We start from the raw sequence: 18,113 nt of genomic DNA on the forward strand, positions 1-18,113 counted from the left end.
TCATGCAGAAGAAACTTTTTAGATCGGTTCCCCACAAGATAACGGTCACGCAGGAGTAAAGGCATATGTGGGTCAGGCGCAACAACATGCAACATTTTTAGCTTTCATCCCATGTCAGTGCGAAAATACAGACATGAACACCACCAGGGAATGGCTCTTCCTCTCACACGGCAGTGGTCGTGCGAAAGGGCTCTACGAAGCCGAACCGAGCGGAAGTAGGGTGATGTCCATCATCGAGGCATTCCAATCTCTCACAGCTCTGTACCCAAGGCATGGACGTTCTCTGGTACTTCACTTTGTACCGAAGGACCTGCAACGCCACTCCGACAGGTCATCTAGATTCGACGGGCAGACGGATTGCCGTCCGGATTTCTTTGATGGCGTTGTCCTTGCGTTGGTGACATGCGCTGGTGCGCTAGACGGTGCACAGCTTACTTATGAAGCTGAAAAACGCTTGGAAGGTTGCAGTTGCGAATGCTAGCGAGAGAGAAAAGAGAGAGAGAGAGAGAGAGGGGAGGAGGCTTGGGTGCATATTTGAACGATTTTTGCCCAAGTTTTTACGCATTCAGATCTCTACAACATGTTGCCGCATTGAGTATGCAATACCAGACGTCTTGACTGGGAGTGGATTCAAGGCATCGCGAGCCATTTGATTTCTCTAGAAGTTTTGAGTTTCCAGCTTCATAGTTCAAGCTCGCTCGGATCCGATGCACCCATCCGTGGTGAGGTGGGTTCGGCCTTCGGTTTCGAGGTGGGGCTCAGGCGGCTACTAGTTGCCCTTAGCAGCGGTCGCCTGCGGTCGGTTGCCTGCGGTCGGCGACGACCGCGCTAAAGGTCGTAGGACGTCAGACGGCAGAAAGGACCATGCGGTGCGGCACACAAACTTTCGCCGCAAAAATATGTCGCTGACTTGGAATTGCGCTATTGCATGATAGAGGTTAGGGCTCACACAACATGCACTGCTTAGCGTGAGCCCCGATACCAAAATTCATCCATTCAAAAGGTGCAGGCTAAGTCTTAAAATAAGTATTACAGTACAATCTTGTAAAAATTGTGCTGTTTCCAGGGGCGAGGGAGCTATGTTCAAGCTGCGGGGCAGGCAATCCTAAAGCGTCAAAATATGCCCCCGAGATAAGATAGTTGGCCCTCTACAAGCCAGCGCGGGCCCTATACATCCCAGAATGAGCACTTCACGTGTGAGAATTCGACCTCTACAGGCCAGAATGAGCCCTCCATAGTTGATAATGAATCCTCTGAAGGTCAGAATGGACCCTCTACTGGCGGGAATGGACCATCAAAGTCCAAAAAAATTGACGCTACAATTCACAATGTAATTAAGCAACACTTTCGTCTCGCTTCGGTCTCGTCATGCCGAATGGGGCCCTCCACAAGCAATAATGGGTCTTCCATAGATCAGAATGGGCCTCCTTAAGACTCAGAATTTTCCTCTTTTGGTCAGAATGAACCAAAATAGGCCAGAATGAGTCCTCTGCAGGTCAAAATGCACTTTTACAGGCTTACATAATCCGTTAAGAGTCCGATGTGGCCCTTAACGTGCCAGAATGGACCCTCCACAGACTTTCCCAGCTGGGGAGGGAGGGGGACGCCGACCCGCAGCTTTCAAGGAGGAGGTAGGGGCACCGCCCCGCAGCTTTCAACTGGAGTGGGCACGGGCTGCCCTCACTGCCCCCCCCCCCCTTCCCAGTTCCCGCTCTTTAAACTGCACAACAGTGGAATCAGTGGCAGTAAAGAAATGCATGATCTACCAACAATGTGGCTGAACGACCATGAACAGGCCGTGATATTAAGGTAAATTTAATCACAATGTTTGATATAGTAATCAGGTAGAAACACACAATGTCAAGATCTAACAGCCATTTGCAGAGTATTGTTGTGTCTGATAAACTATTTATTATTTTCTGAGCTTATCTTAAAAGTTGAATTAAACCATCACCTAAAAACAGCAGCTGGCACTTACTGATTCCGCCGACATTGCCTATGTTCGTCTGGAAATACTCAGGGGTAAAGCCGAGGTTCCAACGCGTGCTGCACCAGGGCAATATTACGACCTACTTTTCAGAGCCATTGTACACGTCTCTGCCTTTTAGCACCACCACTGCCGTTTCGACAACGCAATGGCGGTGTGCATGGTGAAAGATCCACGTGTCTCTCGCGGGGTTAAAACACACCATCATATCACAAACGAAATAAGCATTTGAACTATCGTGCTCATCTGGTTTCGAAATGTCGTCTGCACACAATATTTCGCGCAGATAACTCTCCAGTCGTCGTCGGATGTTAATGAGTCGTGGACAGACTCAACCAGGACTTCATAATACCTTTTCAAGGACAATTCAGGACTCAATAATATCTGACGATGGCCGGGGAGTCAAATAATCGAAACGTTGTGTGCATGCAAACACACCACAACAGGATGATAACCGGAACAATTAATACATCCGTGATGTTAAAATCTCGCTTTAATCATCCTGCAACACTATATACATTCTTATCTCTGTGTATATATGTCCAGCAGGCGATGCATTAAATCCAGTCAGGTAACTGGCGCGATTATCGAAAAGAACGAGCGGATCATTTCTATTGTTTTCCACTCGGAGGTTTTCAAGGGTTTCGATGATGTGTTAAGTTTATATTATGCCATATATTTCTACCTTTCCAGATATAAAAAACCAAGACGTATGAAAATATATACAAACCTTCAATATCTAAGAGACTCTTGAGAATCTCCAAGAAAAGAGCCAGAACTGTACCTGAGCAACCGAACGGCCCAGTCCGTCGCGAATGGCTCAGTTGGTTAGAGCGCCTGCCCACAGGGTCATCATCCGTGGCGAGGTGGATTCGAGTTGGTTCGGCGCTCGACTGGTATGGCCTGCGGCCGGTGACAGCGGCCGCGCACAAGTTCAGGTGACGTCAGAGGGAAGGACAAACCGCGCCGAACACTGCAGGACGTTACGCTTTCGCCACCAAATTCTGTCATAAACCTGTCATTGCACGATCAGATGATAGAGGTCAGGGCTCACACAACAAGCACTGCCTAGCATGATCTCTGATCCCAGAAATCCAACCATTCAAAAGGTTCAGATAATTTTAAAAAGAGAAACAAAAATTAAGAAGAAAAATGCAGAAAGGAAAAATACTTCCGTGGTGTAGCTATACGGATCTCAGTCTGACAGTCTTTCTTCAAACCATAAGCATCTTGCCACTGACCATCGAAAGCAAACTGTCCGGCGCACACCAACCATCTTTTCTGGTTGGCGCATTGTAGGAAGCAGATACAAATTGCCACGAAAAAAACCCACATGTTTCCTTCGGAGTTTTCCTAAAGCCCTATGTCTTGCCATGGCCGATAATTTTCGACCTAATCTGGCTGTGGTCCAGGGCCAGCCGGTTCCTTGCTCGTCCGACTGACGACGTCGAGTCGAGGTCGCAGTCAGATGCCGGTAAATGGGTCCTTGTCGGACTGGTGTCCAAGGGGGTGGGAATTGCTCCGCTTTTTCCCACGCCAGCTTACGACAGGTCCATGATGTTACCGATATGGGCCACAACTGCTTGTTGTCTTGAGCGAATGTGTCAGTGTGCGAAAATTCAGGTCTAGAAGTCTTGGATGCGCACTTGTTCGAAATGGAAAAGGACAGTGGGCCATTCTCCCTGGCTGACATCGAATGTCGGCGGAAAGCGACTATCCCCACTTCGTCCCCGCTACACGCCGTGCTGTTTGTACTTTCGCTTCCAGAGCCTATCAATGTTTACCCGTATTACGATGGCGACACGACCTGTGCAGCACCACACTGAAACCGTCCCCGTCTCCACTGCCGCAGGTGCTCCTGCTTCATCGGTCCATTCAGCCTGGAGGCAGGCAGACATGACGCTCGGAAAAGACGCCCAGTTCCAGAATGCCGCTTACGAGCCGGACCAGGTCGGCCAGCCTGACCTTGCAACCGGGTCACGGCGACCGACCTGACCCGGCGTCGGGTCACGGAGGCAAACTTGACTTCGATGGAGCTAAGCCTGCGGGTACAACGGAGGCCAAACTGCGCGACGCGGAGGGTGCCGACAGCCTCATCGTCACTTCATTCGGGAAGTTCGAACGGCGGGAGCGCTGGACCATCCTGAAGAACGTCCTGGCCATCTCGTTCGCATTCAGCTGTCTCTTCACTGCCTTCACCGGCATGGGCAACCTCCAGAGCTCTATCAATTCAGAAGGAGGTGAGTAGGCATAGGCGAGGACGTCTAGGGCACAGACAGGGGGCATTCAGGGAAGTTCAAGGTCATTGGTGGCCTTTGGGAGGCCAGAAAATGCTGAAGAAGGCGGAAGAGCGGTGAAGGTCAGAGAAACTCGAGGAGATCGGTGGCGGATTGTAAGGGAGTTTGGAAGGCCCGGGGATACTGAGACAGGCAGTGTCAGCGACACCATGAGGGACGTAGGGGACTTTCCCCTCAAACAGATCCGGAACTCCAGATCGTATGTAGACGCGTTCTAGTTAAGCGAGTGAAAGGACCTAAGCTCACAGATTACATTAAACGCATATAACACGAGCCTCACGACGCCGTAAAAGTAGCTAACCAAACACAGACTGTGCGAGTCCTCTCAATAGGTATCTCCTCACAATGCAAAGGGCATAACGCGCATTTTCCATTTGGGCTGTTCAGCGTCTTTGCCACACATTCGGCAGTTGTTTCGCCGGTGGACCTTTGGACTTGTTGTCGAGGGCCATGGATCCCAATGTTGAGCCACCACTGTCCCTCCCCCATATAAGGCTAGCCTCCGCAATGTAGAACTTAGTTCCCAATACTCTTTCAGTTCTTTGGAACAGCGAGATGTCAAAATTCGGCAAACTGAAATAAATTAACAGCCTGATATTTTGATGTGTCTCTGAGAGATGAAATATGATTTTGTTTCAAAATTATAAAAGGTCTTCGTAATTTACAACTTGCACTATTGCTGTTCAATCGGCTGCCAGGAAATATCTGCTAGATCAATCATGCACATGGGACCTTATTTTAACAAAAGTCACGTACTGCCTGATGTTGCATGGGTCACTGGCTATAAGCAGATAGGCTTGTTGCAGGCTTGCATCGTTTCGAGTCAGTACATGCACCAAACATCGCAAATAAATCGTCAGATAGTTAAAGGTCAATGTACGTGCTTATGTCATTTTTCCTTGATAAAGAACAGGACATGGCTGCACGATCTGCGTCCTGTAACCAGATCGACACACCTGCTCGAAAGGCCTCGCCAGAAGAAAATAATTGTTGAGCAGTTCATACCTGACTTCGTGAGGGTGATGTTCAGTTGTAACGGCCACCAGTTGACTCTCAATCAACACTGTGCAAGGAACGATGACGTAATAAGGAACGGACATAAAATAGGTCGTGTATCCTCCTGAATGGGTAATCAAAATCAGAAGGTGTACCGACATTTCACCATTCGGATGTCATGTTACTACCCTGCGCCGGTCATCACCTGCTCTTTGGAAATATCAGTGTCTAACGAAAAATATAACGCGGCCGGATCAGACACTTCCGTCTATATATTGGCCATCATTCTATACCAGCCGGCGAGAGTCGGCCTGGGATATCATTCCTACCGTTGAGAAAAGCACGTTAAGTCTTCTTGGAGGCGGGCCGACGTCAAACACGTTGGTGTTGTAACGATTGGGCTGTCCCTCGGCCTATGAAAGCAGGCTAGCGTAGTGTCCTTCCGCTTTTCCACCCACACAATGATATTTCTACATGGTATGTTACGAAGAAGTGCCAAATATAGTCCAGATGACATTCGCTTTGGTAATGACGCACGTTCCGACAGTTATATTTATCTATGTACCGGGCATCTGTTCCCTAGGTGAGCTATTATGTGTTCTGAACTGAGTTATTTTCCTGGCTCAGCACTCCAGATATTTTGTTTTAATGTGTTTATCTCTCAGTCTTGCACGGCGTACAACCGCGTACCATACCAAAACTTTAGACTGCTTACTTCTCATCGCCTTTCTTCCGCACACACGTGACGAATGGATACACGGCTGTTTGCACTGTATCCCTATGGAAACCCTGACTTGGTATTGAATCCGAAAAGCGTAATTTCCAAAAAAAGCACACAAAATAAGCCCTTCCTGCTTCAAAGATGTTTTAAGACCTCTCAGCTAACCCATTAGCGTGTTTTGCCATCAACTGATGTTTTGTTAAATTCGTTATCCGTGTACTCGTCTTGTAAACGCATTTTATCATAGTTTGGCACAGCGTTCTCAATGTCATGCGATCTGTATGGACCAACTGGATGTACTTCACTTCGTCCCTGGTACCCGCTCTCATACGGCCGGAGGTGAGCTGCATGTGCCGAGCTGGTCGATGGCTGATCGTTATCTGGCGCCATCGTTATGGACTGTGCAAACAGGAAATTCCATAGGAGAGATTGTGCTGCAATATGTGCATGGGACTTTCTCCACTTCCAGAAAGCCATGCAGATTATAGTTTCTGCATGCTCTGCATGCTCTTACTGCTCTTGTGAGTCAGGTTATGCTGGGTACGCATAATTTGGCGGCGCCGCTGTTTCTTTTTCGCATTTTCGGTGACACGTATCGGTACACTTCATCACAGCTGCAGCAATGCCCTTCGCGTTCTTCTTATGCAACAATAGCTCTCCCTTGTGATGTGGTCAAATTGCCTTTATCACGCACCCACCAACGCCTGATCTTTGCATCAAGGCAGTACGCGAATGGTCCTCATTTGGTTTCACCATTTGTTTATCGGTGAATCTATACTCACTGTGGCCCGAACCGAAACAGCTCATTTTTGATTGCTGCTCTACCGATGCCTGGCACCCCACACGGTTACTGACAGATTCAGCAGTGCTTTTTCCGTTTGGCGGTTATAATGAGGCGTCCAGCCAGGTGTTACTCCACTATCGCTGCGACAAACACTCGACTTAAGTGGTGGTGCGCTTGGTATGTAACTAGTGTGAATAGGGCACCCAAACGTGATTTGTATCATCCCTGCTACGCCCCTCGTCAGGAACTGCCTGTATGTTCCCTTCTCCCTCTGCGCCGCTTCATATCCGCTTCAGGCGACGGACGCTAGGGGAGCGGGAGCTTGGGGAGCGGGGACCGGTCGCCGCGCGCGGGAGGAGAGATTCAATATGCGCTGGATGAGCCAGTATGGAGTTTGGTTACCGGTAGTCGGCCCACAACGGCTGTTGTTGATACGAATTCAAGTACGCAATGAAAAAAAAAAACCACTAAAAGCAAAAAAAACACAAAAAAGGAAGGTTAGAGGAGACCAGAAAGCATTTCGGGATGGGAGCAGAAGGACGTGTCGGAAGATCAGTAGCGACACGTCGTGCTGAGTGGGATGTAACTGGCCAATTTCTGATCACAAAACCTCTGCAACTGCATCCAAGCGCCACAACAGCAGAAACTTCATGATTTTCCAGTAACACAAAAATCACGGGTTTTCAAAGCACGAAACCCTCGAAACGACCTGAGATCGCTACGACGCAGACTGCTTGACATGGTCTGCTCACGACGTGTCAGCTCTCATCGCTCCAGGTCCACCCTGTGACAAAGCCGAGCCCTTCCAGGTGTGGGAAACGCCGGTATGGCCACCATCTACGTAGCGCTCATCGTTTCCTGCTTGTTCCTGCCGTCGCTGGTGATCAATCGGCTGACATGCAAGTGGGCCATTGTAGTGTGCACCTTCCTCTACTCGCTGTACCTGTTGGCACAGTTCTATCCGAGGCTCTACACCATCATCCCCGGCGCCATCATTCTGGGCATCAGCGCCGCTCCCATGTGGTCGGCCAAGTGCACCTACCTCACCCAGGTCAGTGGCGCGACTAACTAACCTCACACAGGTCAGTGGCGACCAGGTCAACTCGACGAGATCGCTGTGTCGCACGCGCTGGGAATGTGTCGCTCCAACACTCGGCGACCAATTACACTAGGAGGCAAACAGCTCACTGGGACCCGCACAGATAAATGCCCACAGTCACACCTGGAGTCAGCCTTGGGCTTTGCTGATAAGACACGGGGATTGGAGCAGCGCGTTATTTTGGTCTCACCATGACTGCATGTATACAGGAGGCGGAGTGTCCATGATGCAACGCGTGAGTTCGGTGAGCGTGTGTCGCGGGTCCCGGTCGCCAAGGCAGCCTGGATTAAAATCTGCCTTGATGTGTAAGGGAACCGGTGATATAGCTCCTTTTGCCAGACATGTTGTCCTGTCGTCCGTTCAAGACTTGCTGCCAGCTGGGCTTCGGCGTCCCGTGCTGCGATCGGCATGAGAGACTGACGAGGCTGAATGCCCTCAGATGTTGAATGAGACGTTAACCTCATCATCTGTCATCGCCGTCGTCCTGGGCTTGTAACTTATTAGGGAAGGCATCAGACACTCATGTGTACTTCTTGTAGTAGATGCCGTTCGCTTTACAGTCTGTGACATGCTCGCGTCCATTACACGGGGGTGTATATTTCACAAACCACATTGAAGCTTCTAGCCACACCTTAAAACCCATCTAAAAATGAGGACCTGGGGTTTGCACAGTAGATCGGAGCCTCGATGCCGGTGTGTTGCTGTCACTGGGGTTTGTGCAGTACGGATCGGAGCCTCGATGCCGGTTTGTTGCTGTTACTGGGGTTTGCACAGTACGGATCGGAGGCTCGATGCCGATGTTGCTGCTGCCACTGGGGTTTGCACAGTACGGATCGGAGCCTTGATGCCGGTTTGTTGCTGTCACTGGGGTTTGTACAGTACGGATCGGAGCCTCGATGCGGTTTGTTGCTGTCACCGGCGGTTCACTGAGTCTCGTTGGCGTTTACAGGTGGGGCCGCGTGTACGCAGAGATCGTCCAGGAGGCGTCCGAGCCGGTGGATCGTCAAGTTCTTCGGAGTCTTCTTTTTGTTCTTTCAGACAGGCCAGATATGGGGCAACCTGATATCTTTTCTTGGTGAGTGCGGAAGGGGGCAGGTCACGGGGCAGGCACTGAGACCGGCTAGTGCTACGGCGCGACCCGATGGGTGCTGCCGATTGCAGGCGCTGGGACCGGCTGGTGCTACGGCGCGAGCCAAGAGAGGTGCCCATTATGATGCTGAGCCTCTGGAAAATCCTTTTTGACTGAACTTGTAGTAGATCATGGCATGTCTGCTTTATGCACATTCTGCATTCCATTTGCAAAACATTGGTTCTTTGCGCGGTCCCGGTCAGAGCCGCCTACGATGTGTAGGTTATTGCGGATATTATAACAAGACGCTAGATCGACACAGTGTGGCGGCATTGAGAGCAGTAAAATGCGACGCAAAACTATCATTTTCGCCCCAAAATATTATTTCCACTCGAAAACGCATCATTGTTTAAAGTGGGGTAATTTATAACTCGGCATATTTCTTTCTGCTTTGTCATTTCCGAATATGCACTGTGCGGAAGACAGGCACAGGAAAGCAGGTGGGCTTATTATCTGCTGATGTGAGATCCGTCTGCTTGCAATCAGCTTTTTTCCCGCTTAACGCCGCTGTTGAGCGTGAGCAATGCATAGATACTGCGATCTGTGTTCGACGCTTTCCCGCATAGCATGGACATCCGCGATGTGCCCCAGTTCTGGAGAGTGGTCGTTGGCTTGCTAGATGTCTTTGATTTTCAAATCATATGCAGCAGTTATACGCCATATATAATATAATATAATGTACGCCACTGGTACAGGTGTAACTATATTATATAATATTACATTGAAAAATATAATATCAAGAACTATAAAATCCTTCATTCATATATATATATATATATATACATATATATATATATATATATATATATATATATATATATATATATATATATATCAAGGTAGCGCTCGGAGTTACATCCAGTTTAATTGTCAATAACAGTCTCCTACGTTCTGAACTGATTTTTACACAACAAAATCAATGTAACAATTTGAGAGCAAGCAGCGTGAAGATAACATGAGACGAAAACAATTCCAAACGGTGGGTATAACTTAAACGGTGGCGAGCTGAACGGCAGTGCCGCTGACCGAATACAAGTGCAGTGATTTGCATTCGGCAGTGGGCTGAAGCGTGACAACGTTGTTGGCATGTCTGCCGATTGCTGCCATCATCGCGAGTCGGAAAGAGCTGAGCTGTTCACAAGAATGACAGACGAATCAGCCTGGCACGTTGTGGCGCTTTAGTCCTGTTTTATGCTCTCGCCCTCGAGCCCCGCCTGGTTGGATATGCAGGTGGAGGTGCATTCCTGCTGCGCTGATGGCAGATGCGCTATCTATGGTATAGCTCCGCAAAAACATTCGGAGGCTTTCACGCATGTGAACATTCGAAATGTGTACGTTAGGAGTAAATGATCGCCGGTTTGACCTGATCGGTCATGAAAGCTTGGCGGCGGTCCACGTAGTTGAAAGCCTAAGGGAGAGTTTGGAGAATTATCGCTAACAGCTGCATATGAGCTGCACTTCGGCACAGGTGTTTGTATCCACGCGCGTTGCGTGGGTAACTGGGCGCGACAATGTACGTTCTGGGTAACCATAGATCCCTGACAGGTCATCGCTCTTATTAGCTTGGGTTGATTTCAGTGCACGTTGCTGAGGCGGCTGCCAGACTTGTCGTGACGCATTCTCCGACCTCGGTCATAACGCGGGGATCGTCGCTCGCTGTGCTATCACACAGACGGCTTTGGCTACTGCCAGTGCGGCTACGCCGTAGTAAGGCTGTAAGCTGCAGCCGGCTTTACCAAGCTGAACTGTTGAAATCCCACGGTGCACGAACATCGACCAGAAAATGCACATGGCGGATTTGTCCTGGTCTCTAAAGGCCTGAAAATTGCGGAAGCATGAGTGTGCGAGTTTTCGACATGGTAAAGCATGTAATTAAAGAGCACTCATAACAGCTGCAAGTATTTTACAACACTATCATGGGTATGCCATCGCTCATCTGATTAACTGCCTTTTTGTTTTCGGCATTGCACCTTGGCCGTCGTCAGCAAAGCCCGAAACAAATATTTATGTTCTAAAGGCGTTGCTAATCACTTTTCACCTAAATCTCGGGCGATAAAGAGGAACTACCGATTTCCGATGACATCTAAGAGGGGCGGAATAGATGGTTTATTTGACTGTACCGACTTGTTCTTAGTGTTTTCAGAGTCAGACACTGCTGTGATTACAGAAAGGACCTTTCAGCAAAATATTCCTACATCCACCTTATGCTATGCATATCCCGAGCTAGATTCAGTTTTCGTGGGAAAGCCCAAACACACTAAGTTGATTGAGCTATTTGATTTCCTCTCTCCCTCCCTAAGCCTACCCAGCTCGATCTGCATGGTACTGCATTGAGCTGAAACATCGTGCTATTTATGAGAAAATAATGTATCGTGAACAGCATCTATGACATCAGCCCCACCTCCCGAGCCTGCCTTTGAGATCAGTCCCACCTCCCGAGCCTGCCTTTGAGGGCTGCCAGCACGGCTGCGCCGTATGTTAGCCTGCGGTCCGGGCGCCGCCGCCCGCACCGTGTCCAGAGCTGTGCTGCGGCGCTCTACAGTGCAGCGGCGCTGGTGTGCGCCCCCTCACGCGCCGTCCTGCTGCAGTGCTGACCCCGGAGGAGCAGGCCACAGTCAGCCCGTCAGACGAGGGTCTCGCCATCTGCGGCATAGCCTACTGTCCCGGCAGCGAGGTACGCAGCAGCCGGCCCTGCGGCCGTCGGACAGCCGCACGAGAACATGCATTACCTTTCACTGCCACCATGTGTTTAAGATCAATCGTTTCGCAAGTCAGCCCGCACATTAGATATGCTGGGAGTTTAATCGAATCAGGCGATCATGTCTTTTTTGTAAAGTAAAGCACGGTACACGGCTGGTGGAAAATTTGAGAAAACTCACCACCGACCACAGAGCCGTCGATCATACATGGACAGCTTGTCCAGATGTGTCAGAGCGGTAGAGTCCCGCACGCCTGCGCAGCCTGTCCTCGTTACTCGGCCGGTCGCCATGGTGAGCCGCCGCGACCGCCCGCAGGAGGCCTTCAACAACACCAACCTGCAGCGGCCGCCGAAGCACCAGATTAACACGCTGGTGGGCGTGTACCTGGCGCTCGGCGTCGCCGCCAGTGTCCTGCTCGCCGTTCTAGTAGACAGCCTCGGAAAGTGAGTGGGCGTGACGTGAGAGAGCAGTGGAACAGTCAAAGCCCTCCGGCGGCCACTCCAAGCGTGCGCGTGGTCCGCACGCATGCACCTGCCCCCTCCCCCACACATACACACGCATACGCACACACCTACACCTGGGTGTGAGCGAATGTATGTATGCTTAGGTCTCTTCAAAACGCAGCTTGTCTAAGCGAGCTGAAGATTTTACGCAGTTCAGATGTTTATCCATTGATCGTATCCTTTCCGGACAGTTTATTGGGTGTGTTGGCTCCGCCCTGGTTTACTTGGTTCCTAGCACGGGTAACGTGGGAACTGGTGTGAGCAGCGTGGTATATCTGTAACGATGCTGGTAGAGGGGTGATACGGGGGAAAAACGGCAGATTTTGAAATCGAATGCCTAAGAGTTGCGCACTTACGTAGGCCGTTAGTATACGCGTGCCTACAGCCAGTGGCGCAGCCAGGAGGGCCTTTCGGGCCATTGGTCTCCTTGGAGCCGAATGTTTTATGTTTGTTTAAATGTTTAAAGTATTTAATATACATATACATAAGTTTAATAAGAGAGAGAGAGAGAGAAGGAGAGGAGAGAGAGAGGAAGAGAGAGAGGAAGAAGAGGAGGAAGAGAGAGAGGAGAGAGAGAGAGAGAGAGAGAGAGAGAGAGAGAGAGAAGAGAGAGAGAGAGCGACGAGTAGAGAGAGAGAGAGAGCGAGAGAGAGAGAGCGAGAGAGGGAGCGAGCGGAGATGAGAGGAGAGAGAGGAGAAAGAGAGATTCGACTATGAGCGAGAGAGAGGAGGAGAGCTGAATGAGAGAGAGGAGAGAGGAGAGAGATTATATTATATAGTATATATATATATATGTATATATATATACATAAATATATGAATAAGTATATACAAGTTTAAATGTTTAAAGTATTTTCAGCAATTTAAGACGCCTATAGGGCTTCCAAAACATTACAAAATGAGCCCCCAAGGCATCATCATCCTCATGACCGTCAATGGAATCTTGGGCCTAGAAAGGTCCTGAATACAAACGACTAGCCCTCACAGAGATTAAGTGGGCCCCTTGGCGGAAAGGGCGCATTTTGCCCCTATTTCATATCTGCTGGACGAAATCCTGGCAACCTCGCTGTCCACGTTCTAGATATAACTGTTATGACATATCTTCATTGAAGCTGTATTCCCTCAACAATTTTCTTTTTTCCGAAAAAATACTACTTGATCGGCAACAGGAGACCCTTATTCACCGATGAGCCTTCTCATCAAGAAATGGGACCTCGTGATATGCATTAGGAGCCCAAGCCCTTTTGATGTGACTATGTGATCTTGCCGAGGCATCCTTATTCCAAAAGAGAGCTTCCGCGCCAAGAAAAGGGGCCTCCTAATAAAAAAACGTAACCTGTGAATCCAAAACAAGGCCCATTTGGCTCGCATAGCGAGGATGCTCCATCCGGTGGAGGTTCTTCTTATCCCAAAACAAGCGTCTTGTTCCAAAACAGGGTCTCTTGATGCATACACGGGTCTCCTAATTCAGAATATAGGTCCACCGACTCACAAAAGGGGCCTCAAATCCAAACACAGGACATCTTATGCCGGGATAGGGCCTGCTGGGCTTAGAATGGCTCCTGTTGCGGAACGAGACCTCCTGATGCATAGAGAGTCTCTCCTTATCCCAAACATGGCTTCCTGATTCACAGCTGGTGCCTCCTGAGCCAGCAAAAGGACCTTGTGACATATGCCTAGAGGTTGGTGCCTTCTTATCCGGATCAGAGCCTCCTGATTCATAAAGAGGGTCTTCTTGACACAAACCAGAGCCTACTGACCCAGACCATTGGCAATCCGATTCATCAAGGAGGCCTCCAGATCCCGAAGGGCGCCTCTTGGTGTAAAAAGGCCCATCCAACGCGAATAAGTTCCCTCATTTTAGTTGTGAAGACCTCCCTGATCTGAATTCTATCAACATTTTCGAAACTTCAAAGCATTCAGGTTGGATAAGTTGGGGGCTGGGGCTCCACCAACGTTTTCGTAGGGAGAAAGCAAAAATATACCCTCCCCTCCCCCTTTCTCCCTCCCCTGTGGGGACAACTGCCCCTTTGCTCACCACGCTACGCCAGCCCAGGTAGGGGCCATGCATCCCTGGGAGCCAGCGTGTCCTCTGCCGTTGGCAACGGCCACGCTGTTTCAGCGATCTGGCCTGGGATAATCGGTAGGTCCCACTCAGCAACACTCTCTTGCACCTAGACAAGAGTGTCGTAGTGGGGGGGGGGGGGGCGGGGGGGAGGGGACTGGCAAGTGGTTGGTATTCTCTGCATCGCTACGCTTCTGTTGCCCTGTTCTTCAAATACAGATGGATGGTGATCCAGGTGATTACTACCAACATCCGTCTTACCACCGGCCACAAAGTTTGCGGAGGCCGTCACATGCCCGTGAAATGTGAAGTTCAGGTTTGGTTTCCTGCAACTGTGGCATTCCATGGCATCCGGCTTGGACGATCCAAAGAGTCAGCGATGTTCGATGCTGTCCCGTATTTGACCAAAAGCGTAGACAGGGTCTTGGCAGCTGCCCCACGACAGTGGGAACATCCAGAGAAGCTCGACAGCATCCAGCGTCGCCTGCTGGGCAAACTTCGACAGCATGGGAGCGATGCTTAGCGGCTCCGGAGCTGTCTGAGCGACCGCTCCCGAAAGGCCGAGGCGCTACAATGGTGCAAGTCACCTTCGTCGTGGTGTAGCACTCTTTTCGATCTCGAGGCTCGTCCTAATCTCTTACCGGTGACCTTGTATTGTGCAACCGTGACGCGATGGTCGTCCCATATACGCGCGACGAACATCATCTGCACCACGGAGATCCTCACGACTCGACAAACCCCAAATCACGAACGCGGAACACTCTCAGTGATGCATATCGTTAGTCTGCCCCAAATAGCTCGGGGATTAGCCGACCACAGCAGTCCTTGTCCCCCTTACCTCAGGTTGTAGAAGGCTGACCAGTGGCTTTGTGGTCTGTCATAACGAAGAGTCGCCTCGTCCGTCCACTTATAAGCTTACTTGTGTTTCCGTAAGTAAAAGCCTCAAGAGCAAGCATCATTGGGAGGGGAAACCACGGATCGCAGGCTACTGGTCGCGACTAACTAACGTTCTAAAGAACGTGCGACTCGATTTTCTTTTGTTGTGGCGTCGTCTGTAAAGCGGCAGCGAATCCCTTTTGAAATCAGAGAGGCAGTGTATGGTCCCTCGGCCGGAGAGGGTCGGGGAACACGGGGGAGTGGGAAAGAGGGCACCATAGCTTGCAAGTAACGATAATGGTAATTTGGCAAATCGATTGACCACTGTGTGTTTTGTCTCCCGACTAGACACCAATGTCCCAAGAGGCCGTGTCAACAGTCAAGCGGTACCATACAAAATGTGGAACGCCGACGACGGCGGCGGTATTAATGAACTCCTGACCGGGCTCTTGGCTGCATCCCTCAGATTGAGCATTATCTGATGGGCTCCGGAGGCAGGAGGGGAATGGGGACGGCAGGCCCCGCTGATGCTCACGTGCAGAGCAGCGGGACCACTTGCTACGCGTAAACTGTGGTATCCTGTCCACAGGTATGGGGAGAACGACAGGGACACCAGTGCCAGCGGCACCCGGCCGTTGACGTTGCTGCTGGCCACCATGATGCACATGAAGAAGCCCTACCAGCTGCTCATCATCCCGCTGACGATGTGGTCGGGATTCGAGCAAGCCTTCCTCATGGCAGACTTCACCAAGGTTGGCTTACATGCTGAATCGCAAGGAGCGAGACCGAAGTAATGCACTTAGTGCTGAGCCGCATGCAAAGCGCCCATGTCTTCGGTTTTAATTTGGGAAGATAGAGAATTAACGCTCTAATGTTTCGTGAAATTTATTACTGGGCCGTGAACTGTTTTCAGCGGTGGATTCATGACTTGTTGGGATCCGGTTGGGCTGGACGCACAGCATTGAAAGGGACGACATAGCCAACCCCCAACGAAATAACGGGGGGGGAGGGGTGCGGGGAGGGCGGGGGGGGGGGGGGCACAGGCCACCGAAGAAGTTCACATATCTGTTTCATTTCTGGTCAACATGAGGGTGATACACGTCACTATATGACATCAGAAGGCGACCATTCACGCGTCGTGTCTGCATGTCTCAACGGCGGCCATTGATGCTAGACTCACCAATGGCCATTGCTGTGGACTAGACTCGTCAACGGTCATTGCTGCGGGCTGGACTCACCAACGGCCGTTGCTGCAGACTACAATCGCCAATGGCCGTTGCTGCAGACTAGACTCACCAATGGCCATTGTTGCGGACTAGACTCACCAATGGCCATTGCTGCGGACTAGACTCACCAGTGGCCATTGCTGTGGGCCGGACTCATCAATGGCTATTGCCGTGAGTCCAGACGCAGTAGCCAGAATGCTGTCCGTTTCCAGGCGTTCGTGTCGTGCGCCTGGGGCATTCACCGCGTCGGGCTGGTGCTGATCGTCTACGGCATCACCGACTCCATCTGCTCCTTCAGCTTCGGCTTCATCATCAAGCGTGTGGGCCGCGTGCCGCTGTTCGTGGTGGCGGCTGCCCTCAACTACGCCGCCATCGCCACGTTCATCCACTGGGCACCGGGGCCCGACGAGACGCACGTCTTCTTCCTGCTGGCCGCCGGCTGGGGCATGGCGGACGCCGTCTGGCAGACGCAGATCAACGCCCTGTATGGCGTCATCTTCCCCGACACAGCCGAGGCCGCCTTCAGCAACTACCGGCTCTGGGAGTCGCTCGGCTACGCCGCCGCCTTTATCTACAGCGACCTGCTGTGCGTGACGCGGAAGGTGGACCTGCTGATCACGGTCCTGACGATCGGCATGCTCGGCTACTTCGCCATCGAGTTGATGGAGCGGCGCAAGGCCAAGGGCGATATGAAGGTCACGAAGGAGTAGCAGGCGCAGGGGAGCCGCTTCGGCATGGCGAGATCTACGCCAGCTATGAGGCGCTCGGAATCGCCCGTATCGGCGAAAAGGAATGGGGTGCAGTCTACAGCCCGCCGTCGAGAGGACCCGCAGTGCACCCGTGGACGTGTTGCGGCCAAAAGCGGGGTCAGCACTGCTTCCTCTGAGTGACATGGCGTAATGGACAATGCGCGTGTAGGAGTGTGGGCCTTCGAGTTCGAGGTGCGTGGCCAAAGTCTGACACGAGTGTCATCAGTCCTGATTGCATCGCGGTGTCGTGTCTAACGGCTAGCCCATCGCAGACATGTGTAACTGAATCAATATGTTGGCAATGTGCTGAGCCGAGTTCTGAAGTTGACATTGCTGAAAGCCGATGTGCTGGTGCCAAAACCTTTCTTGTGACGCAAAATGACGGTTGCTGCAATGATGACACCCAGATGCATCATTTTCGTGGCACGTACTCCAGTGCATAGGGCACTTAATGACGTACAGGGTATCTTTTCAAATTAACAGGCGTCCTCTAACGTTACTGAGATGGATACCCTATCAAACGATCTCTGCGAATATATATCACTGAGTTATGAATGGGTCTGGGGAGTGGGAGCGCATTTGAGAATGGAATGCCGTGTGTCTTTTACGCGGTGAAAATTAAGGAGAATGTCTGGTAATATATATTGGCTACGACGTTTTGGTGACACATCGAAATGTCCGGAAAACGTGCATTTATACGGGTGATAAGCCTGGAATTAATAGACTAAAGCACCCGCCGATCACATTTCAACCGCGCCTACGACCATACGGCTGGTGAACGCGACCCAAACCCGTGCTGGTCGAAAACGGGGGGCTCGGTCAACAGTACCTCCCTTCGAAGCTTGGACGCTGTTCGGATTCTGGCCCTACGCAACGGGCGCGAAGTGAAGCCTTCATAACGTGGATGGAAACGAAAGCACCGGACTCACCGTTATCGAAACGGCAGCCAAACGGCCCCGAGTTCATGCCGCATGTGCGTGCG

The 18,113-nt window shown here is 50.9% G+C and overlaps 1 protein-coding gene across 1 annotated transcript; it reads left to right on the plus strand.

The window, feature by feature from the left end:
• The first annotated feature begins 3,914 nt into the window (after positions 1-3,914).
• Positions 3,915-17,360, plus strand: LOC119089786 (protein unc-93 homolog A). The gene is made up of 8 exons (XM_037212601.1): positions 3,915-4,227; positions 7,595-7,845; positions 8,018-8,058; positions 8,868-8,959; positions 11,602-11,687; positions 12,028-12,155; positions 15,746-15,908; positions 16,595-17,360. Exons 1-8 carry the CDS (start codon positions 3,915-3,917, stop codon positions 17,090-17,092), a joined length of 1,572 nt encoding a protein of 523 aa, XP_037068496.1. The 3' UTR covers positions 17,093-17,360.
• Positions 17,361-18,113: the final 753 nt, after the last annotated feature.

This window comes from Pollicipes pollicipes, unplaced genomic scaffold (genome assembly GCF_011947565.3).
Source record: "Pollicipes pollicipes isolate AB1234 unplaced genomic scaffold, Ppol_2.1 Scaffold_3087;HRSCAF=3621_pilon_pilon_pilon, whole genome shotgun sequence".
In the NCBI taxonomy this organism is placed as follows: Eukaryota; Metazoa; Arthropoda; class Thecostraca; order Pollicipedomorpha; family Pollicipedidae; genus Pollicipes; species Pollicipes pollicipes.